The 20,963-nt window shown below is 52.9% G+C and overlaps 3 protein-coding genes across 3 annotated transcripts in view; 1 reads left to right on the top strand and 2 right to left on the bottom strand.

Annotated features, from left to right (window-relative positions):
• Positions 1–89: 89 nt before the first annotated feature.
• Positions 90–4,858, bottom strand: GLOD4 (glyoxalase domain containing 4). Its single transcript, XM_058854231.1, has 9 exons — positions 4,720–4,858; positions 3,955–4,004; positions 3,251–3,371; positions 2,674–2,818; positions 2,346–2,482; positions 1,967–2,053; positions 1,712–1,825; positions 1,544–1,630; positions 90–1,232 (listed from the first exon to the last, which is right to left on the bottom strand). Exons 1-9 carry the CDS (start codon positions 4,807–4,809, stop codon positions 1,167–1,169), a joined length of 897 nt encoding a protein of 298 aa, XP_058710214.1. The 5' UTR covers positions 4,810–4,858; the 3' UTR covers positions 90–1,166.
• MRM3 (mitochondrial rRNA methyltransferase 3) lies at positions 4,834–7,212 on the top strand. Its single transcript, XM_058854230.1, has 4 exons — positions 4,834–5,109; positions 5,719–5,963; positions 6,236–6,403; positions 6,568–7,212. Exons 1-4 carry the CDS (start codon positions 4,859–4,861, stop codon positions 7,131–7,133), a joined length of 1,230 nt encoding a protein of 409 aa, XP_058710213.1. The 5' UTR covers positions 4,834–4,858; the 3' UTR covers positions 7,134–7,212.
• Positions 7,213–8,118: 906 nt separating this feature from the next.
• Positions 8,119–20,963, bottom strand: part of NXN (nucleoredoxin) — a 46,790-nt gene continuing 33,945 nt past the window's right edge. The window contains exons 3-8 of the mRNA XM_058854229.1: positions 20,052–20,185; positions 19,617–19,717; positions 19,124–19,230; positions 14,036–14,215; positions 11,413–11,537; positions 8,119–9,304 (exon numbers count right to left, since the gene is read on the bottom strand). Of these exons, the coding sequence (XP_058710212.1) occupies positions 9,122–9,304; positions 11,413–11,537; positions 14,036–14,215; positions 19,124–19,230; positions 19,617–19,717; positions 20,052–20,185 (830 nt within the window). The 3' untranslated portion in view covers positions 8,119–9,121. The remainder of the gene's footprint in view (positions 9,305–11,412; positions 11,538–14,035; positions 14,216–19,123; positions 19,231–19,616; positions 19,718–20,051; positions 20,186–20,963) is intronic.

Here is a 20,963-nt window from a genome sequence, read left to right on the forward strand (position 1 = left end):
CCGGCGACGCGTATCGTCACGTAGCCAGCCCTGCCCGCAGCGCCCCCTGGCGGCGCGGAGGTCGGTGAATTAATTAATCAATGAATTAATTACCGTGCTCCGATATCAACATGTTTAATTTGACGAATAGGATTCAAACCCGTCATTAAAGTTGAATTTTAAAAGCTCGAACCAAAGCCCAGCGAGGAATTTTTCCTGTTTCAGCTCAGAAGTGCCAACACTGCCTGATCTCCATGAAACTCATCTCAGTTTTGTGATGAAAACGCGATTTAAGGTGTTTTATTCAAGGTTTTCATCAAGAAAACGGCAAGTCAGACAGCATACCTGACAGAAACAATGGCAGGAGCGTCCCCCTGTATTCCCAGCTTTTATTCCACCAGCAGAAACAGAGTGACTTCATCTCAACAGGATAAACCCTCAACTGTTATCCCCAAAGTTCCTCACCAAAAGCTAATTGCCAAACTTATTTCAAGCTGCACCCTGGCACCTCAGCAGACAGTGCAGCTACAAACCCCAAAGCACAGCCTCAGCTCCCTCCTGGAGCGTGGAAATCTCCTTGAGAAGGGGTGGAAACCACCCCACCAACACCGGGATCCGAGTGAGAAACACACCAAGGGCTTCTCCAGTGAACATTTCACCTTGAGAGTTGGGGAAACACCTTGGAATGAAAACAAGGACTGGAGTATTCATTCACCTGGTCTGCCAAGATCATTTCTTTGTTCCCAATAAAGGGATGAACTCCCTGCTCCAGCTCCCCACACCCCACTGGAGAGGGGGAGTAGCCACAGCTACCTGAAAATCTCCTCTCTAGCCTGCAAATAAAGGATAGCTAAAGCAAATTAATCAGAAAATCAATTAATCAGAAAATAACCTTTCTTTCAAGTGTAACAACAAGACAGAAATGTGAGGTTTTCTTGACTGATGATCCCTATTTTTGAAGCCAAGGGCTCAGCTGCTCCTTTGCTGCACAGCCCCATTTTTTGGGAGATGTTATTTGCTGGAAGGGAGAGAGCAGCAGGCCAGAGACATCAGCTAAAACCAACTCAAAACAACCACCAAGGGACACCCCAGCACCCTCTGATTGGGAAGGCAGCACTTTAACCAGGACTGGAATTTTCTTGGGAGAACTCCAAGGCACAGAGGAGCAGCCCAGTCCGTTCCTCCAGCTAAGCTGAAACCTTCTTCATGTTGTGCTCAGCAAACCACTTGTCACTGTTGTCTGCAGCCATGGCCTGCACAGAGACAAGTGTGGACATGGTCAGAACAGGAGGAAATCTCTCTGGGGGGATAAATTATTTTTCTAGTCACTAGTAAGGAGAACTGACTCTGAAAACCAATGTTCTCTGCCACAGCAAATAACGTGACCATGCCCCAGGAGCGAGCTGGAAAACTCCACCCAGGGCACTAAGTCAGCTTTAAAAACGGATTTATTTTCCTTACTAAGCTTGGGTCATTTGCTTCTAGGAAAAAACTCAACATGGAATGGAAATTGGATTTTACAGGTCTCTCTAATCAGGAAGAAAATTAATGTGCAGGCACTTACATCATCCAACAGCTTGTCACCATTAGGGTCCACCTGGGACAGCTCTCTGAACGCTTCATCTCCCACAAAACAGATTTCATGGCCATCCTAAAAGGAAGCAGCTCAGTTATAACCAATGGCAAGGAGAAATTTAACCCAAACTTCATCATTGTTTCCAGTTTTACTCACAGGATCAGCCAGAATAACCACTTGCACCGTGGCTTTGCCAGGCGTGTCCAAGCTGACCAGGGGCGTCAAAATTTTCTGATTCTCTTTTTTCATCAGGGCTTCAATGTCTGGCAGCTGAGAACAGAAAACAAACTAAAATCATCCTGCTGCCAGGAAGATAAACAAACTATCTGCTCAGGATTGTTTTGTTAACATTAAAAACTGCCTTCCCCAGCTGTGGGGGAAGGAAAGGGGTGAGGGAAGTGGGGCTGTTACCTCTTCCTTGGCACAGGAGAAGGCGATGCGTCCAAACGCTGTGCCATGATCCACTGCCCCTCCGACAGCCTTCAGCTCCAGCTTGCACTGCAACAGGGAAAAGCCCAGCCTGGCTGCAGGGACACTGTTCTCCAGGCTGCAGCTTTTTCTCCAGGATATGAGTGATCCCAAAATCCCCCATCCACGTGTTTCCCAGCAAGCCAGAAGCACCAGAGCAAACCACAGCTTTGACTTTTTTAAAAACATAGCTGAGAGTATACAGCTTCAATTAAAACACTCATAATTAAGTTCCTTTAATTAAGAACTTTTTTTTTTTTCCTTTTAAGATTCTGTTCTCAGGAAACCAGAGGTTTTCATGGTGAGTTGTGCAAGGACTGACCTGGTTATCAGCGTAGCCCAGCAAAGCCCTTTGTTTCTCCTCATCCTTCTCATATATTTTCATCCCAAGCAAACCAGACCAGTAGCTCACAGACTTCTGCAGGTCTGAGACACCCAGGGTAACCTTCCACACGGGATCTTGAGGATTGCAATAATTTCAAATTAGCTACAAACCTATCATAGGTTTAAACACACAGTTTTGCATTGCTGAGAAGTAACAGAGAAGTGATAAAGAAGTGCTCTGTTTTATAAAATGCCATCAGAGTAAACACACTCTGATACCCCACTGGTAAATCTCTGCTGAACACCAGAAAGGGTAAAGATTTCACCTTGCTTGAGCTGCTTCTTGTCTTCCAGGTAGAACTTGTATCCTCCTGGGGCTTCAGCTTCAAAGACACCAGAGGTGACTTCTTTGAGGGGCCAGCCCATCTTCCTGGCATTGCTCACAGCCTGGCTGGACACCAGAGTGATGCCCTGGAGAGGACACAACAAAATCCATGGGCTGGATTCAGAGAAAGGAAACAGGAGCTCTCCACCTGCTGCCAGCCACTAAATCACACACACACAAAAAAATTAATAATAAATATAAGAGTGTTTTCCTGCAGCAAGTCCTCCCATGCAAGTTCAGCATTCCATGTTGGGTCTGGCAGCAAATACCAGCTGTCCTACACACAGAGCAGAGGCAGAGCTCCAGAAATGTTTCCTGGACCACGTGTGAGCACTAATCTGCTCTGGCTTCTGCTCTTTCAACTCAGAGACAACCACAAAAGCAACACTGAATTGTTTAAGGGACAAAACAGCACAAAAAAAAAGCAGCTGGTACAACCCATGTGACAAACCAGCTTCTAAGTATTGAAGCAAATCAGATTATGATGAGAAAGTTTGGCTGCTTGGAGTGGAGCTCACCAGGAAGTCGTTGCCCAGGCGATACTCTCCAATGCCATAATTGTAAGTCAGCTCTGCCACAAAGTGATTGTCCTCTGGTCCATAGCCCACCATGGTCTTGCTCCATTTTCCATCATAAGGGCTGGAATATCCATATTATCCATATTTTAATGTCATTAATATTAAAAGTAACCACCAAGAATTGCAAGTATTTGTGTTTCAAGGAGGAATTGCATTCCTAGAGTGAAATCATGGCAGCTTTGACCCCAGGCTGTTGTTGGTGGCCAAATGATAAAAGCAATTCTACCTCATTAACAGCTCCTGCTTTAAGAGCACAGGCTGCTCATTAGCTGCAATTACATAATCACTTCCTTATTGCTAAGTAGGAAAGGGCACCAAACGGTAAGATTCCTTCCATTTCAGAAAGAAATGCGTTCCTATTTCTTCTTTCATCCTTTTTTCCTTACAAAAGCCTTTGGGGCAACCAGGAGGGATTTTTAACTCAAGAACCTCGATGGTGCCATGCCTACATAAACAATCGGTGGAGCTGGATGTAGTTCCTGGTAAGAAATAATGCAACACAGTTAAGTGTCAATCTATAGGTGTGGTATTTATATTCAATATGACAGAACAGGGGGCTGCAGCTTCCAAGGGAAGCAATTTAATCAAAGACAACCCAGCCCAGACTTTACAGCTGGTGCTGGGGGGGCAGGCAGGGCACTCACCCGTTGCAGCTGGCCTTGCAGCCCTCCTCGAACTCCTCGTGCCGCAGCACCTTGGGAAGCAACAACGCTTGGGGTTGGCAGGGGACCACATGATCACCTCCTTCCAACCCAGAAAGGCTTCCCCAGGATGGGTGATAATGGGTGGGAATGGGATCAGTGTGGGCAGGCTGTGGGCTCCAGCCCCATCCCTATCCCAACACCACCCCTACCCCAACACCATCCCGATCCCAATCCCACCCCTATCCGTATCCCAACTCATCCTCATCCCAACACCACTCCTATCCCCATCCCCATCCCAACCCCATCCCTATCCCAACCCCATCCCCATCCCTATCCCAAACCATCCTCATCCCATCCCCATCCATATCCCAACACCACCCCTAACCCTACCCCTATCCCAACCCCTATCCCTATTCCCCAACCCATCCCTCTCCCTATCCCCACCCCTATCCCAACCCCATCCCTATCCCACTCCCATCCCAACCCATCCTCATCCTAATCCCATCCCTATCCCAACCCATCCTCATCCCCACCCCACCCCTCTCCCATCCTCATCCCCACCCCACCCCTCTCCCATCCTCATCCCCACCCCACCCCTCTCCCATCCTCATCCCCACCCCACCCCTCTCCCTATCCTCATCCTCATCCCCTGGGCCGCGCTCCGGGGAGGGCACGGAGGCCGCAGAACCGCCGGTTCTCAGCAGTCCCGGAGCGGCAGCAGCCGCCGCCCCGCGGTCCCCCGGTCCCCCGGTCCCCGCCGCTCACCCTCATGCCCAGCAGCTCCCGGTAGAACCGCGCCGTGCGGGCCCGATCGCCCACTTTGAACACGAAGTGCAGCGCCCTGCGGGCGGCCATGGCGGCGGCAGCGTGACGTCACGCGGCGCAGCGGTGACGTCACGGGGCGATGGCGGCGCTGGGCCGCGCGGGGCGGGCGCTGCTGAGGCCGCGGGGGGACCCGGGCGGGCGGCGCGGGGTGCGGGCCCTGCGGCGGAGCCCGGTGCGGGTGCTGCAGCCGCAGAGCCCCCGGCAGAGCCCGCAGAGCCCCCGGCAGAGCCCGCAGAGCCCCGCGGAGCGCCCGCCGGCCGCCGTGGAGCGCAGCGCGGCCGCGCCGGGACTGTGGTACGAGAAGGCGGCGCCCGGGGACCGCAGGCTGGGGTGAGCGCGGGGAGCGGGGCCCGGCCGTGCTGCCCCTCAGAACCCTCCTGAACGGGAGGGGAGTTCCGCCCGTGGGAGGAAGGGGGAGGCTGACACGCATTGCCAGGCTGAAGGTACCGGGAGGGGTTCGTAGAACCGGGGCATGGTTGTGTTGGAAGGGAGCTTAAAGCTCATCCCGTTCCACCCCTTACCATGGGCACGGAAACCTTCTGCCACACTTGGCTGCTCCAAGCATCATCCAGCCTGGCCTTGGACACTTCCAGGGATCCCGGGGCAGCCACAGCTACCCTGTGCCAGGGCCTCAGCATCCTCACAGGGAAGAATTCCTTCCCAATATCCCATCTAATCCTGCCCTCTGGCAGTTTAAAGCCATTCCTCATTGTACTGGCACTCCAAGCCCTTAAGGCCTTCACCAGCTCTCTTTCAGGCACTGAAAGGTGCTCTAAGGTCACCCCAGAGCCAACTCACCCAGCCTTTTCTCCTAGGACAGGTTCTCAATCCTTCAGATCATCTTTGTCACTGCCCAGAGAAGCTCTCAGGGGCTGCTGAAGGTCAGACTGAAGGTGGTGTGAGCATCACAGCCACATTATCTGAATAATTTCTCCACAGAAAAGTGGTGACTATCGCCAAGTCAAAGAAGTTTCGGGATAATAACGGGAAGGTTCTGCTGGAGGGGCACAGGCTGATCAAGGATGCACTGGAGGCAGGAGCTGTGCCACAGACACTCTTCTTCAGCACTGTGGGGCACCTGAAGCTGCTGCCTGAGGCAGAGATAAAACGAGCCAGCTTGGTTAAGGTGAAATTTGAAGACATTAAGACCTGGTCTGACCTCGTAACTCCTCAGGGGCTTCTAGGTAAGCTGTCTCTGAAACAGTTGCAACACTGCCCGAAGGGAAACTTTTCATATTTAGGATAATGACTCTTAATAATCTTTCCTTAGACATAGCACTGCTGGAAAATAAGTTTTCCTTGCCAAGTGACAAACTCTGCTCAAACTTACCTTTAGGTGGTGCTTTTCCTAACACTTCCTCCAGCACGTCTTTAGAGAGATTTGGGCCAACTCTCTCAGACCAGGCCTCTCCTTGGGGTGGGTCAGTCATAAATCTGTCACACTTCATTTCCTCAGGCATCTTTTCCAAGCCTGACCCTGCCAAGATGTCCTACCCTGCAGCTCAGCTCTCCAGCTCCCTGCCACTGCTCCTCATCTGCGACAACATCCGAGATCCAGGAAACCTGGGGACTATTCTGAGATCTGCAGCAGGAGCAGGCTGTGAGAAAGTGCTGCTCACCAAAGGTAAGAGCGAAGTTTGAGTAGTCTGGGGCTAAGGCAGGGAATGAGGTGCTTGAAGATGTTCCCCAGAGTTTGTAAGGAGTGGCTGGCATGGTTTGGCATGGCTGCTGAATCCCCCCTCGGTGGGAATCCCTGCCCTGTCACTGTTTCTCCCCATTCCTTCCCAGGCTGTGTGGATCCATGGGAGCCAAAAGTGCTCCGTGCAGGCATGGGGGCTCATTTCCGTGTGCCCATCATCACCAACCTGGACTGGGAATCTGTTCCCACCAACCTCCCAGCCGGTACCCAGGTCTGCGTGGCCGACAACAACCCCAGCGCTCCGGCCGGCACCACGTCCGTGCCAAGAGGGGCTGACAGGGCTGGCTCAGCTCCCGCCAGCCCGAAAGCTCCTGTGAAACCCAGCCCTGAGGACCTCATGCTCCAACCTCCTGAGCATGAGGGTGAGGAGGGAGCAGCAGGAATCCCAGAGCTGGCTGCACAGCATTACTACGAGGACTGGGCACGAGCTCCGGTGGCCGTGGTGATCGGAGGGGAGACCCACGGCCTGAGTCCAGCCGCACTTCACCTTGCAGCCAGCACGGGGGGGAAGAGACTGGTCATTCCTGTGGTGCCAGGAGTGGACAGCTTGAACTCTGCCATTGCTGCTGGCATCATGCTGTTTGAGGGCAAGAGGCAGCTGCTGTGGAGGCACAAGCAGGAGGATGACAGGCACAAGTTGCCTGTGCCAGGCTGAACTGCTGTGGTTCGGGGGATGAAGGAGCACCTCTTGCCTTTGGTTCCCATGAGAGTTAATAAAAGAGCAGCTCGGGCTGTTTGGTTTGTAGTAAATGAATATTTAAGGCTGGAGAGCGCTGGGATGAGTGTGTGGCTCCCGATGGATGTGGTGGCCACACGGTGATGCTAGAGAGAAGGGAAGGGTTATCACAGCGAGAAGGGAAAGGCCGGGTACCAGCCCTGGCCTCACCTCCTGCTCCAGCCCTTTCATCCAGCACATCTGTGGAGACCTCAGATCCCTCATCTGTGCTGGCCCAGCCAGGCTGCTGCTGACAGCGTGTGGCCTTCCCAGTCTGGCTGTGGTTTTGGGTCAGAAAGGCCAGGTTGCTGTCACCTGAACAGGTCCTGCCTGTGTTTACCCAAACCCTGTGCTCCAGCAATCGCCCCAACCCCACCGTGGGCCAGGCTGGGTGGGGTTGGCTGTCATGTGGAGTGTCCCAGCTCCAGCAATCTTGACCACACCGCTGCTGGGAGGTGCTGGGCTGCTCCTGGAACTGTCCCCAGTTAGTTCATCACTGCTGAACACACAGGAACCCCTGAAACGTGCAAAACACAGGCTGGGTTTATACAGGCTGAGCTGGCGGCCGTTCCCAGCTCCTGGCAGGGTGGGAAGCTGCAGCAGGATAAAAGAGGAGGCCATAATCCTGCCATAGCTGACTAATGAGCTGAAAGAGAAAAGCAGTGGCTTGCACAACACGGGCTATTCAGGCTGGGACATCAGGCTGGGAACGCCCCAGTGGCTGCCAAAGGGCTCCCTCCCTCCTGGGGAGCTCTGAGCCACCTCAGCAGAGCAGGCACAGCCAGGGGCTGTGTGAGCCCAAGGGGGGGAACACACAATCCCAGGAGCCACCGATCCATGGGGTCAGGCTGTGGGCTCCTCTCCCCCCACACAGGCTCCCTCTCCCTGCCAGCAGGACGGAGCAATCGGCACCTCCTGGACAAGGTCATTGTAACAGTTTTATTACAAAGTTCCAATCACCATGTACAGTTTTTACAATGTCACTTTTCAAGGGCTCGGCTGTGCTGCTTGGATTAAGGGAGGGTTTTTTTCTTAAGGTTTGGGGTTGATTTTTTTTTTTTGGTTATTTTTTTTAAAGAACAGCACCATTAACGTTGAGTTTGGGACACACCTACGAAAAAACAGCTCAATCAACTAACACAGAAGGGAGAGGACAATTCATACCAGAGAGAGAGGGGCGAGAGGGGACAGGGAGAGCACAAGGAAGAGACAAGAGGTGAGGGCAGCCCGGTGGTGATCCTCCTCCTGGCTCAGAGTGGGAGGGACAGAGGGAATACCTACCCATGGCAGGGGGATGGATCCTGACACGCACAGCCTGCGCTGCCTAAGGCTGTAGGTGCTTGGAGTGGGGGGTGGGAAACCCACAAGGGAAGGTCTCACCCCCAGGAGGAAGAGCTTGGCTGTGCCGTGGTCTTTCAGAGGTTGTCAGCAGTTAAGACTTTGTCTTGGCCTTGTCAGGGCACTTGTGTGGGAGAGAAAGGACTGGCCAGGGGCGATGGGGACCATTTCCTTATTGCTTCCTGGAACTCATTTAGTCAGCAGGGGTGGTGAGAAAGGAAAGAAGTGGGAGAAGAAAGAAAAGAGCCCCAAGAACCCCACCCACTGCATGATGCATACGTTGGGAAGAACACCATGCAGAAAGATTTGCCTGCTAGCTAGTGCCACGTATAAAATAACAATATGGTAACAGTTCTGGCCTGGTTATTAGAGAATATATCACCATGAAGCACAAGCGAAGTCTCCAAACGCCAACAACTCCCTGCTGAAAGTGCATCTCAAGGAGTTTGCTTAGGAGAAGGATTCACTGCGTAAAACAAGGCACCACAAGAAGGTTGGATACTGGGTCGGGCGTGAGGACACGCTGGAGAATCCACAAGCGGCAGAAGAGAGACCTAGTTTTAAATAACGTCTGTTGGCGCAGGGGCCCCTTAGATGGGCTCGGGTTTTAGCTTGTCTGCTAGAAAGTCGCTGACAAAGGCTTCCACGATTTCGGGCGTGATCTCCTCCACATCCATCACGTACTTGGCCCGAGCTGACATGTCCAGGATGGTGAGCAGGGGTGCAGCCTCGGGCAGGTTGGTGTAATCCCGCAGGGAGTCGGTCATGTCGTCCTGGAGGCCAAAAGGAGGACAGAGGAGTCATCAGCAGAGGCAGGAGACCAGGAGCAGTTCACTGCTGCCACAGTCCAGCCCCCAGTGTATCCCACGGGGCTGGGCCTTGCACCAGCCCTGCAGTACCGTGAGCATAGCAGGCAACATCCATCTTGGTGCCTGCTCTGCTCATGGTTTGTGTCAGAACCAAACGGGGTTGGTTTATCCCAGGCTGGAATGGAACACGCACTCCAACTCAGAGGCACTGCTTCCAGAACAACCTGTTGCCCTGGCCACCCCAGAATGTCTGGGACATCCTCAAGGAACTGGGGACAAGTGCTGAATGTGGGGACTGCCAGCCCTCTGCCAGCATAGCCACGGCCTTGCTGCTCACCAAGGGCGGATACCAAAGGGACCTAAGCGCTCACCCAGAACAAAGCAAAGAACGGGAATGGGATGAAGACTCGTGCTTTGAGCCAACAATGACACCCCACCAGCAGGTCCCAGTGTCTGGGCACACACAGGAGCAGCAGGCTGCTTGCAGGGGGAGAGGGCTGCCCTCCCCTCACCCAGGCATGCCTCAGCTCTGGGCAAAGGCAATGATTTATCCCTCCCAAGGCTGTGGGATGCAAAAAGCCAGCACTGGTGCAATTCATCACCAAGCCCACAGCGCGCCGCACCCGGAGTGGGGCGTTCCTTCGCGCCCCTTCCAAGGGGCAGGAATGGAATCCATCCACCTGGTTGGCAGCTGGGGCTCTGCAGCGTGTGGCAGCAACGCTGGGGAGCTCCGGTCGCGCCTCCCCTTCCTTTGCAGGGGTTTCTGGCGCAGCTGGACCACGTGGCTGGAAGGGCGAGCAAGGCTGGGCTCATCGCCCCCACCCAGGTGTCGGGACGCCTCGTCCTTTATTTACAAAGGCACCAAGGAATATTTTTAATCAATGCAAAATCGGTCCAGACGGTGCAGGGAGAGCGATGGGAGGTGCCTGCTCCGGCCATGGCCAGGCTGCTTTGTGCGTGGGGGCCAGCGGAGCCCCGGGGCCAGCGCTCCCGGCTATTGAGGTGACGGATGAATGGGATGTGCCGGACGCTCCCCATTCTTCGTGCCGGCCGCCGCAGGGCCGTCGGGAGCTGCATGAATAGCAGCAATGTTTCAGCTACAGCCGGCGAGCGGGAGGAAAACGCTTCGCAGGCTCTGGGGGAGGGGGGAAGGTCCCAGACCCTCCCAAAATAGCCCTTTCCAACAAGGGACTTATTCAAGGGTGCGGGGCTGAGCTGGGATGCTCAGAGACCCGTTCCGGTGCTGGGAGCGGGAGCGGCTGCACGGAGGGGGCCAGCGGGGCTGTGGGAGGTGGCAGTGTGGGTCTGTCTGGCTGGGGGGGCCTGGGTGTGGCAGTGGGGACCCTTTTGTCGCAGGGCGGCTCCGGAGGGCTCCGCGCATGGAACACTGCGGCTGTGACGTGGGCGTGCAGGGATGGAGCAGGCGCAGCGGCTCCCACCTGCCCAGGCCCTGAGCAGTGATGTGGGAGGGAACGGCAGGCCTGGGGGTGCTGGGAGCCTTTTTGACTTCGTTTGCCAGACTGCAGCAGGGCAAAGTGTCTCTGTGGGGGAAAGGGAGGCCAAAAGTCCTCCGGTTTTCCCATTTCCCATTCACTCCAGGTCTTTGACTCCAAGCACTGCAGCCTGCACATGCCTCAAATACCATCCCAGCCAAGAAAAACATGGTCAGCTCAGGGAAACAGCTGAAATTTCACTGGCTGGGCCAGGCTGAAACTCAAACCCTCATCATCTTCTCCTGTCCAGCCACTTTCCAGCCTGCACACACAGCCTCAGGGTTGAGCAGGCAGCAGCCCCAGCAGGGCAGCTTCACTCCCTCCCACCACCCTACTCTGCCTGTCCCTCTCCCACCTTCAGGCTTTTCCACCTCTGAGCAAACCCTTTGCTAGGAGTAATATCCAGCAAGGACAGCACAGACTGAGCCAGGCCTCAAGCCTGGTTTTGCTCCGTGCTGCCTGACAGCTGCAGTAGCTTGGTGCCTCAGTTTACCCCCTGAACAACAACAACCATGGTACTCAACTCCACTCAGTCCCCATACCCAGCAGGACACAGCCCTGTGCTCTCCTCTCACTTACCTCACCCGCCACGAAGAAGAGCAACGGTGCCTCCTCCTCTTTGGCTTTGTACTTGGCTATGATTTTTTCAGCTATGGGCTGAATCAGTTGTTTCGCCGCCTCTGACTCCCCATCATCCTCTGAATCTGCAGGGCAGCGGGTTGTGGAGACAAAACAAAAAGAGGCAAGGCAAAAAAAAAGGAGATTAGGATCAAAGGATGCAAACGGGCCAGGTGCTGGCAGCTCTGTCCCTCGGCACCACGGCGCAGGAAGCCGGAGCCCGGATGTGCCACACAGGCTTCAAAGCCACACAGCTCTGGAGCAGCCAGGGAGCAGCTGAAATGCACTACAGGGAAACACCAAACAGAAAAGCAACTCCTGCTCCCCAAATACTCCACTGATCGCTGCCTGGTGCTGTTGGTGATGTGCAGGGACAAACAGGGACAAAAACCAGCTGCTCTGTGATTTGAGCATGTTTTGAAGACTAAAGAAAGGTGCTGATCTGAGCCTGCTGCCACCCACCATCCCTCTGCCTTGGGACAGCTGAGCCACAGCTTTGCTGCTCCAGTCTCAGCACTGTGAAGGCAGCTTTGATTTGACAGAGGTAGGGCAGAAAGAGATGGCAGCATCAATCAAATGCCAGCCAGCACTGAAGTTCAAATAGTGAGCTGGAAAGACGAGAGTCTGCGTCCTTGGGAAGCATGGAGATTAAATGATTCCAATTCAGGAACAACTTCTAGGCATTAAAGGAAGAAGGCAGAAGAGAGCCCCTTGTCTCCCATCATGGTCCCTGATGTAACCACCACGACAGGTCCAACCCACAGCTGGGAAAAGCCATGCTCATGCCAGGAAAACTCTCTGCCCTTGCTTCACACATCCCTGTCCTCCTCTCAGGCTTCTCCAAGCAAAGCAGGAGATTCCAGAGACGCTGCACGCTGGATTTCAGGGTCTGTCCTGTGTGCATGGCAGTGATAAATACACTGAGTTGTGAGGTGTCTGCAGGGATTGATTTTCCTACAAACATCGGCTGCTGGCAGTGCTCCAGGCAGCCCTGCACACTCTGGCTAACCCAGCCCTAACCCCTCTGGGGGAGGAGGTAGATCAGTCAGGATTTATTCTGCACCAGCACTTGCTAATCCTGCCTTCTCCTGGGGTGTTGCTGCCTGTGCAGTTCAGGCACTGGTCTGCTGGGGGGTCTCCCATCAGGACAAAGCTGGCCAGCAGCTCCCATTCCCAGTGCCTGCCTTGCTGCAGCACCAGCTGCATCTCTGTCCTAGCACATCACTGGTGGATTTCATCAAGACCATCCACCCCCAAAAGCACCAAGCAAGAGCCCCAGCTGCTCTCCTGATGAACTATTTGCAGCAAGGTGATAGAAAAACTTTGCTCAGAGCAAGATAAAAATAATTCTTTCCAGAGGCCTGCAGGGCCAGCCCCAACCCATCAAGCCTGGCGTGGCCAGCCAGTCCTTCCTCCGTGAGGAGAGGATTTTTGGCTCTGTGCTCACATCCCCTGCTGGGCTGCACTGAATAAATAACCAGGGGTCAAAAGGAAATCTGAAAGGGAAGAAGGAAAGGAGCGAGGGCTGTGTTATCAGCGCTGCAGAGGAGCGTGTGCTGCTCACAAAGGGCACACGAGGAAGCGAGACACGAGCCCTGCCCTGGGCCTGGCACAACACCAGCAAGGCAAGGGGGGCTTCTTCAGCACAACCCCCCAAACTGCAAACAGGGGACCAGCTGCACTCCCCCAGGATCCCAGGACCCCTCAATTCCCTCCCTGGGATGCTGTGTGCACAGGGCTCAGCCTGCAGCACAGCTCATCCCAGCCATGCCCTTTCCTGAGTCATTGTGTCCATTGCTGGCAGGGAAGCAATGAGGAATGAGCCATCCATGCTTTGGGAGAGCTCTAGGCCTGTGTCTAACTGCAGGGAAGCATCATGTGTGTGTTAGCAGTGAAAGGACAGGAACTCTGGGGGAAAACTTGCCCTGCCCTGCAGCCAGGGGAATGGGGGAATCAAGGACCAGCAGAGCATGAAAGGCTGCTCTGGTTGTCACAGCCCTGTTTAGCCCAGGGACTCAAGCCCTGAGCTGTGGTTTCAAGCACAGATCTATAATCCCTCTCACAGACACTTCCTCTGACTCCTCTGTAACATCACATGCACCTAAGTCCCTGCTCCTGAAAGGCTTTTCCCATCTCCATCACCAGCCGCTGTGACAGTGTAATTCTCATCCTCCCAACACCTCATCAGCATTCCTTATCCACAGCCACCACCACACCTTTGTTATGACAGCTCCTCTGCGCTGCCAATCACTGCTCCACCGCATCCCAGGGTGGTGTGTGGGAGCTGCAGGAGCCCCCGTGGGCACAGCAGGCTCTGGGAAACCCCTGTGAGCTGCTGTGGTACAGGAAAGGCTCCAGCTCTGCCCTAAGGGGCTTCCACAGGGAGCTCACTCCCCCCACTGGCCTTTCTGTGAGCACAAAGCAATGGGAAATGGAAATGGAAGTGCTACCCCTTCCCAGGGACTCTGTCATCACCAGAGACAGGTTCCCAGCCCCATGGCCAGCTCTAGCCAAGCTGGCAGGTCACCCAGCCCCCTTCCCCAGCACAGGCTCTGCTGTCACAGCAGGGATGCTCCATCCATACCTACAAAGAGAACGAGGCAGGGGCCCTCATTCAGCTGCACGGCGTTGGAGTCCGTCAGCTCCAGCACGGGCTTGGGGTGCCAGGGGAACTCGCGGCACTCGATGTCGTTCAGCACCTCCACCCGGCCCTGCCGCGTGATCATGTCTCCCTTGGAGTCCAGGACAATGAGAGTCGGGATGCCTGCAATGGAAAAAAACAGGGAGGGGGATCAGCCAAAGGATGAACTGGCCAGCAACAGGGTGTGGGGAGAAAGGCCTTTTCCTATGGCCTCTGGCTCTGGCAGGAGCCCAGCAATCCTCCTGCCTCCCCGCAGCTCACAGAGTGAGTTGAACTGCAGAGCACTGCAATTCAGGAGCCAGAGCAGGAAGCCCAGAGACAGCTCTGGCATTGCCTGCCTCTCTCTGCCCAGCTGCAGGCAGGGATTGCTGCTGTCTGGTGCCCACGGGTGCAAATCCCACCACACCACCTCCCTCTTGCCCCACCATCCCAGTGCTGAGATCTGGCTGCCTCTGGAAGAGCCTGATTCCCAGGAACTCACAAGACCTGCAGACAACAGTGGCCAGGAAGCAGGGTGTGTTCCTTCCCAGAAGAACACCACGGTATTTTTGTCCCCACAACCCTCCAGCATTCTGCACTAATGGCCCAGCCATTTCCACAGCACATCCCTCTGGAGACTAACAAAGCTGTGCTGGAATGTCCAGGTCTGCAGGACACTGCCAGGCTGTGACTCAGGAGATATCCAGTGATGGTCTGGCCCTTGGGAAAAAGCAGCATTTTGCCCTGAGCTATGAGGCTGAAAAGTTTTGTCATAAAGGTATAAAAGCTTTGTACAGGAGGTGAACAGAGCTGCAGCAGAGATACAGCACAAGTCACCAACTCAAATGTGGCTGGCAGCAGGACAGGTTGGACACCAGCTGGTGACCATCCCATCTGATAAAGCACCGGCTTTCCGGACACAGAGGGGTCAGCAGGAGCAGCTCATGTTGGTGACTTCATTTGGAAAAAACACCATTCCTCTGTCATCAGGGAGACAAAGAAATGTCCCACAAGGAAGGAAGAGGGGACAGCAGGATCAGGCCCCACGGGACAAATGAAGTGACCAGTGTTAGTGCCAAGTGCTGCTGTCATTGCTCATCAGCCAGGCTTTGACCTGCTCCCCATCCAGCATCTCCTTCACCCAGCAACATCCCTGGCAAGCTGAGGCAATTCCAACACTCCTTCCTTTCATCCCAAGGTTCATTTTAAAGCTCATTCCTCAGAAACACCCTGCGGAGCCCTTCCCAGTGTGTTTGCCCCTGCCAGGCTGCTGGCACTGCACTCCTGTGTTTGTCCAACAGTGGGTTACTCACAAACCCTCTGAATTCGAGGCATTTCTCTAGGAAATACACGGCCAAATGTGTGTCCCAGCCTGCCTGCAGCTCCAGGCCAGCGGCTGCATTCCCGTCATTCCAGCCCAGCGCATTCCTGCCTGCGCTGGGGCCGGAGCTAAGCAGCAGTGCAGGAACCCGCCCAGTGCCTGAGCTTGCTGATCCTTAGGGTACGCCAAGAAAACCATTTTGTATCACAGAAAGGCTTATTCATTACCTGCTGGTAATTCAACGTAGCCGCAGGGCAGGGATGGGTTAAACAGACTGGAAGGAATTGGGAAATCTCAGCTAGCCCTGCCCTTACAGGCACAAAGTGCTACTGACACCAGGAGAAGCTCAGCAGCACCAAGGATTGGGATCTTCATCCTTTTACAATTGCCAGCCCCACCCCAAACGCCCGATTTTCCATCCATCATACACCAGGGACAAACTTCTCAGGTCATCAGCCAGCCTGAGCAACCAGCACTCCCAAGCAGAGGTTTCAAATAAACTTGGCTGATCTGGGAAAATTAAGGGCCCAATTTAGGCACAGATCGCTGGGATTCTGCAGCTATCAAGGATTTAATCCACTATTCAAAGCATTCCTTTAGACTTCACCTAATCTGCATATGCAGATGACACCACCCCCCCCAGTACCCAGTCATTAAACCTCCAACTGCAAATACAAAACTGAATCAGAAAACAGAATATTTTTAAAGATAATTTACATCCCTGTCTTCCCAGGTGCTCTTTGTGACTACTTCCCTAAAAGACACACCCTGTTTTCAGGGGACACAGACCTGCAGGACCAGGGAAACCGTCCTTAACGTTATTCACACCTACTAACCCAAATAAATCCCTCTCCCTACTCGTTCCAGCCACTATTTGTTATTTTAGTGCCTTTTGGGGGATTTGGTAATTGCCTTAAGTCATAACACCAGAATTTACTTATCAAGAAGAATCAGATATCAGACACTGCAATGAATATTGTATAAGCTTGGATGAGAATTAGCATAGACAGCCTTGGTTGGATTTTATGCACTAGAAAATGGATTTGGTTCCCACAGGGCCAGCATTTTATGAAAACACAGGGGCCAAATGGTTTGTTACCAAACCTGGCAAGGCATTTACATATTTATACATTAAAACCCAGACCCAACATTGAAATCTCATCTGCATGAAGTCTGTTGGGTGAGTAATCACAATCTACACGAAGCAAACCCCACACCAACCACAGCACAGGTGGTGCATTTTATTGCTGTTTTATTCACTTTCTTCAGAAGAAAGCTCCAGAAATCTCCTGGAGCAGTGACTTCCAGGCTGTGAGGGTGATCTGTGGGTGTCTGGGCTAAAGCATGGGGAAGGGGAGAAACAGCAGTTTTGGGAAGGTGTTGCAAATTGCAGAGACACCACTGAGTCCAGGGGAATACTGGGGAACTCCAGGATCCCATGAGATACACAACAACAAGGGGTGATTCCTTTCAAAGCATCAAGTTTATCACTGCTCCCCATCCTGCTGGAAGGAGAGCTAAGACCAGGGGATTTCAGCCAGGGCAGGACTGGGAGCTGCCTGCACAAAGGGGAATTATTTCTAAGCAGCCACAACACAAGACATGACTCTTTCTCAGAACAGCACTGCACCCAGAAGCAATTTACTAGAGGTGGTACGGTACAGCCTCTGACTGCACATGAGTTATGAATAGAGGCATTCAAGTAAACCCAAATAAAGGCCTATAACTCAACTTGCATTTTATACCGAGTTTTTAAAAGTTGTAGGGGCCAACACAGGACTAAAACAACAGAGGTTTGACTTTCTTGCTGCTTTCCTCCACTCAGGAACTTAAAGCAGACAGGGAAGACAAACTTTTCTGTTGTTCCAGTACCCAGCTTTCAAAAAACAGAGGGAAACCTGTTGTGCTTACAGCACAGGCACTAGGATGGTAACCTGGACACTCACTAATCACAGGTGCAGCTCCAAAGAGAGCTTTCAGAGAGGCAGCATCAGAACCATCAATGTGAGGAAATGCAGATGTGGTTACACAGGTCTGATTTTTCATTTAGGTGGAATAACCACACGTGATGATGAGCAGAGCCCATGACATCCAGCTCTGCTTGCAGGAAGCTTTTGTCCCAGCTGGTGGGAAAAGCCTGACTGCAAACAGGCAGGCAGATCCAAAGTCTGCATGGAGCTGAGATTCAGGGATAACATGGGAGCTACCTGGGCAGAGGAGGGGACTGGGCTGCAGGGGAACAGCCAATATTTACATTTTCAGGTCAGCACACAACAAAGAGAGATACCTTTAAGAAGGCAGTGGCTGGAGTTGGAGGGAAAGCTGCTGGAACTGTTTCCCTGACTACAGCATGCCTGGTGCTCAAGTATCCATGTCTGGACACCTTATTTACAGAAAGTCCCAGAGAAACTGGCAGCAGTCCTGCAGGGCTCTGCTGAAACCAGCACTGGAGAGGGCTGTGAGTGGGCTGGGGAAAAGACAGATGAATTTGGAAAGCTCTCACCTCATGGGAAGGTCATTAAGCAGCAAACTGATGGCTATTTAAAGCAGGCAAATGGTTATTCTTGGGCTAAGGTCAAGGAACAGAACTGAGTGGCAGCACCTGAGCTCAGGCCAGAAGGGGTGTTTGGAGAGGACTCCAAGGAAGGATTATTTCTCCTATCACTCTTCCCAAGCCCTCAGCCACCTTTGGCAACACTCCTCCTTCCCTGCAGATCACATTAACGTTTTGCCAACCTGCACCCACCTGGACAACATAAAGTTGAATCAGAGGAGGTTTAGGTTGGATATCAGGAAAAATTTTTTCACCCAGAGCGTGGTTGAGCACTGAAAGAAGCTCCCTGGGGAAGTGTTCACAGCACCAAACCTGTCTGAGCCCAAGCAGTGTTGGGAAAAAGCTCTGAGGCACAGGGCTGGATTGTTGGGTGTCCTACATAGGGCCAGGAGTTGGATCTATGATCCTGATGTGTCCCTTCCAATTCACCGTGTTCTCTGATTCTATGACATCACACAGAAACAGATGAGGAACAGCCACATTGCAGCAAGACCCTTTAATCACAGGGAGAAACTATTTGTACACACACACGATCTCCTCGCCACCCAGCCACCTTGCACACCTCTGTGCTGTGGTCTGTCCCCTGCAGGAACAAGGTGCCAGCCCCCAGGAAAGCTGCTGTGAGCTTTTATCATCTTTGTGACTCTTTGAAGCCACCCAGACACACAGAGTCTCTCCCTGCCCCTATGAGCAGTCAGGGCTGCTGGAATTCTGGCACTGGCACGTACAGTAAAAGCAAAGCCATGGTTTACATCAAACACTCTCTCCTTTGTAATTCATGTCACTAACATAAACCAGATGCCATCTTCCTCAGCCCCTGCACAGAACCATGGCCTGCCTTTGCATTACATAAACCAGCAAGAAAATGAAATTTAAACCTTCAAGAAATAGCAAAAAATAAATAAATCAGTAATTAGACAAAAAACATCCAAGCCAAAAACAGCTTCCAAGTTTCCAGGAAGAATTAGGTTGTTTATGGAAGTCCTGTTTCAACTAACAGCCTGCCTGGCAGGTGGTAGGAATGTGAGTTTGTGGAAAGCAGAAACATGAAGCAGCTCTGCCTGGGGGACTGTGCTTTGCTGTTTTTTTGGTTTAGTTAAACAAGAGGAGACATTACAAATACTCAGTGAAAGGGGGGGTGGGAAGGAGATCTGTGCCTCAGTGTGGCCTTTCCTACCTTGGATGCCGTAGAGTCGGTTCAGGCGTGACCGTCTGGCCTCATCAGCGTATGGCACAGCCACCCAGGGCATCTCACTGAAGTACTGCTTGAAGGAGTCCTCTGACCTGTGCAAGGGGAACAGGGCATGGCCTGCAGAGCCCTCCACTTGCCAGTCTCTTTTCTCATTAAAAACCTGGCCTGCAAAGCCCTTTATCCCTCCCACCAAAATCCACCAGCTGGGAGAGAGTTTGACCAAATTTAAAGCCCCCATTCCTTCATGAAGAAGTCCACGGTGTATTTCTCCCCTGTAAAATATTTCAAATTCTCCAGGGCCAACCCATGGTGACAGCAGCAGCTTGAGCATCCTTCAGACCCCAGAGCCACAAGATACAAAGTGAAGCACAGACCTGCTCTTGCACTTCCCCACGGGGCAGAGGGAAAGGACTCAGGCAGCCTTTCTGATACCAGAGCCAACCTGCTCTGCCTGCACAGGGTGTCAGTGCTGCCTCACCTGTCTGCACTAACAAAGAGGATCTCAAACTTCTGGCCTGCCTCCTTGATTTTCCGGTAGGACTCCACCAGCACCCTCGTGAGGCTTCGGCACGGCGGGCACTGCAAAACACAAGCACAAGGAGGACATTGTCTCCTCCTCAGGACCAGACCCACACCCTGCAGGGCCAGGTGACCCAGTGACCATGAAATGCTGTGACCTCATCTTTGCTGCAGTGCCTGAACGTGGCTGGGGTTTATGGTCTGTAGAGTTACCAACAAGACCTGTTCCATTTTTAAAATCTGACCACTATCCCCCTTACAGGGCCAGCTGAGGATGACAGGCCACTGCAATGCTGATAATCAAAGAATCTTAAATTCTTCAGCACCAACCAGCCTGGGGTTTTTACTCTCCCTGAGCCCACTCCAACTGCTCTGCACAGCAGCTCCTACTCACCCAGTGTGCCGAGAAATAGACTCCGACGTGAGAGCCCTCCAAGGCACTGCTGTCCAGTGTCTGCCCATTGTTCCTTAGCAGAGGCCCAGCAACAACTTCACTGAAGGGTTTTGGCCCCCAAGGGAACTCCAGACCTGGGGAGGGGTCGGGATAGGGGTGGGAAAGAAGACACAAGACAGTAACATGTGCATGCAGCTTTTACAGTTTCAGAAAATTCCACTAGAAAAAACATCCCATCTTCAGGATATAGGGGATCCTGTCTGAGGAACCCTCCTGGGGTTTATTCCCATGCAAGGAGGATGCAGAACACCTCAGCTGTCAGGCACCACCACAGCCCTGCCCTGAGGTGAGGAAGCCAAGCTCTGCACTGCAGCTAGGGTCAGCTCTTTGTCCCAGGCAGGCAGCACCTTCAGCTTGGCAAAGCCTGCTCTGGTTTTGTGCCTGATGAGGCATCTTTTCCTTATCAACAGTGTTTACTTTAGCAAGAGAGGGCAAGGTGGTACATGCTCAGGAATGCAGTCAGAATCTGTCCTTTATGCTGGTACTAATCATATATTTTTACCCATATCCATACATGGCTTTATTTATAAACCTTAGGTATATATACATGTAAAAGATGGTATGTTTATATCCATATATCTCTATATATATCTTACACTAACCCCCTGCACCCCAAAGCAAGCTGTGTGTGTACACACAAACATGCTCTGAATCATCTGCTGCCAGCTCCCAGAGCAGCCAATGCATGTGTTCAGCCAGAGAGGAGGAAACATCACAGATGGCTCAGGCCACAACATGTTCCTGCTGTACAGCTCCTGCCACTGAATTAAAGACTCTGTCAGTATTTACTGCACCACGAAACAATGAGCCAGTGATAAAAGAAATAGATGGGCAACGACAGCAGATGACTGA

Source organism: Poecile atricapillus, chromosome 21, assembly GCF_030490865.1.
Source record: "Poecile atricapillus isolate bPoeAtr1 chromosome 21, bPoeAtr1.hap1, whole genome shotgun sequence".
NCBI classification, from domain to species: Eukaryota; Metazoa; Chordata; class Aves; order Passeriformes; family Paridae; genus Poecile; species Poecile atricapillus.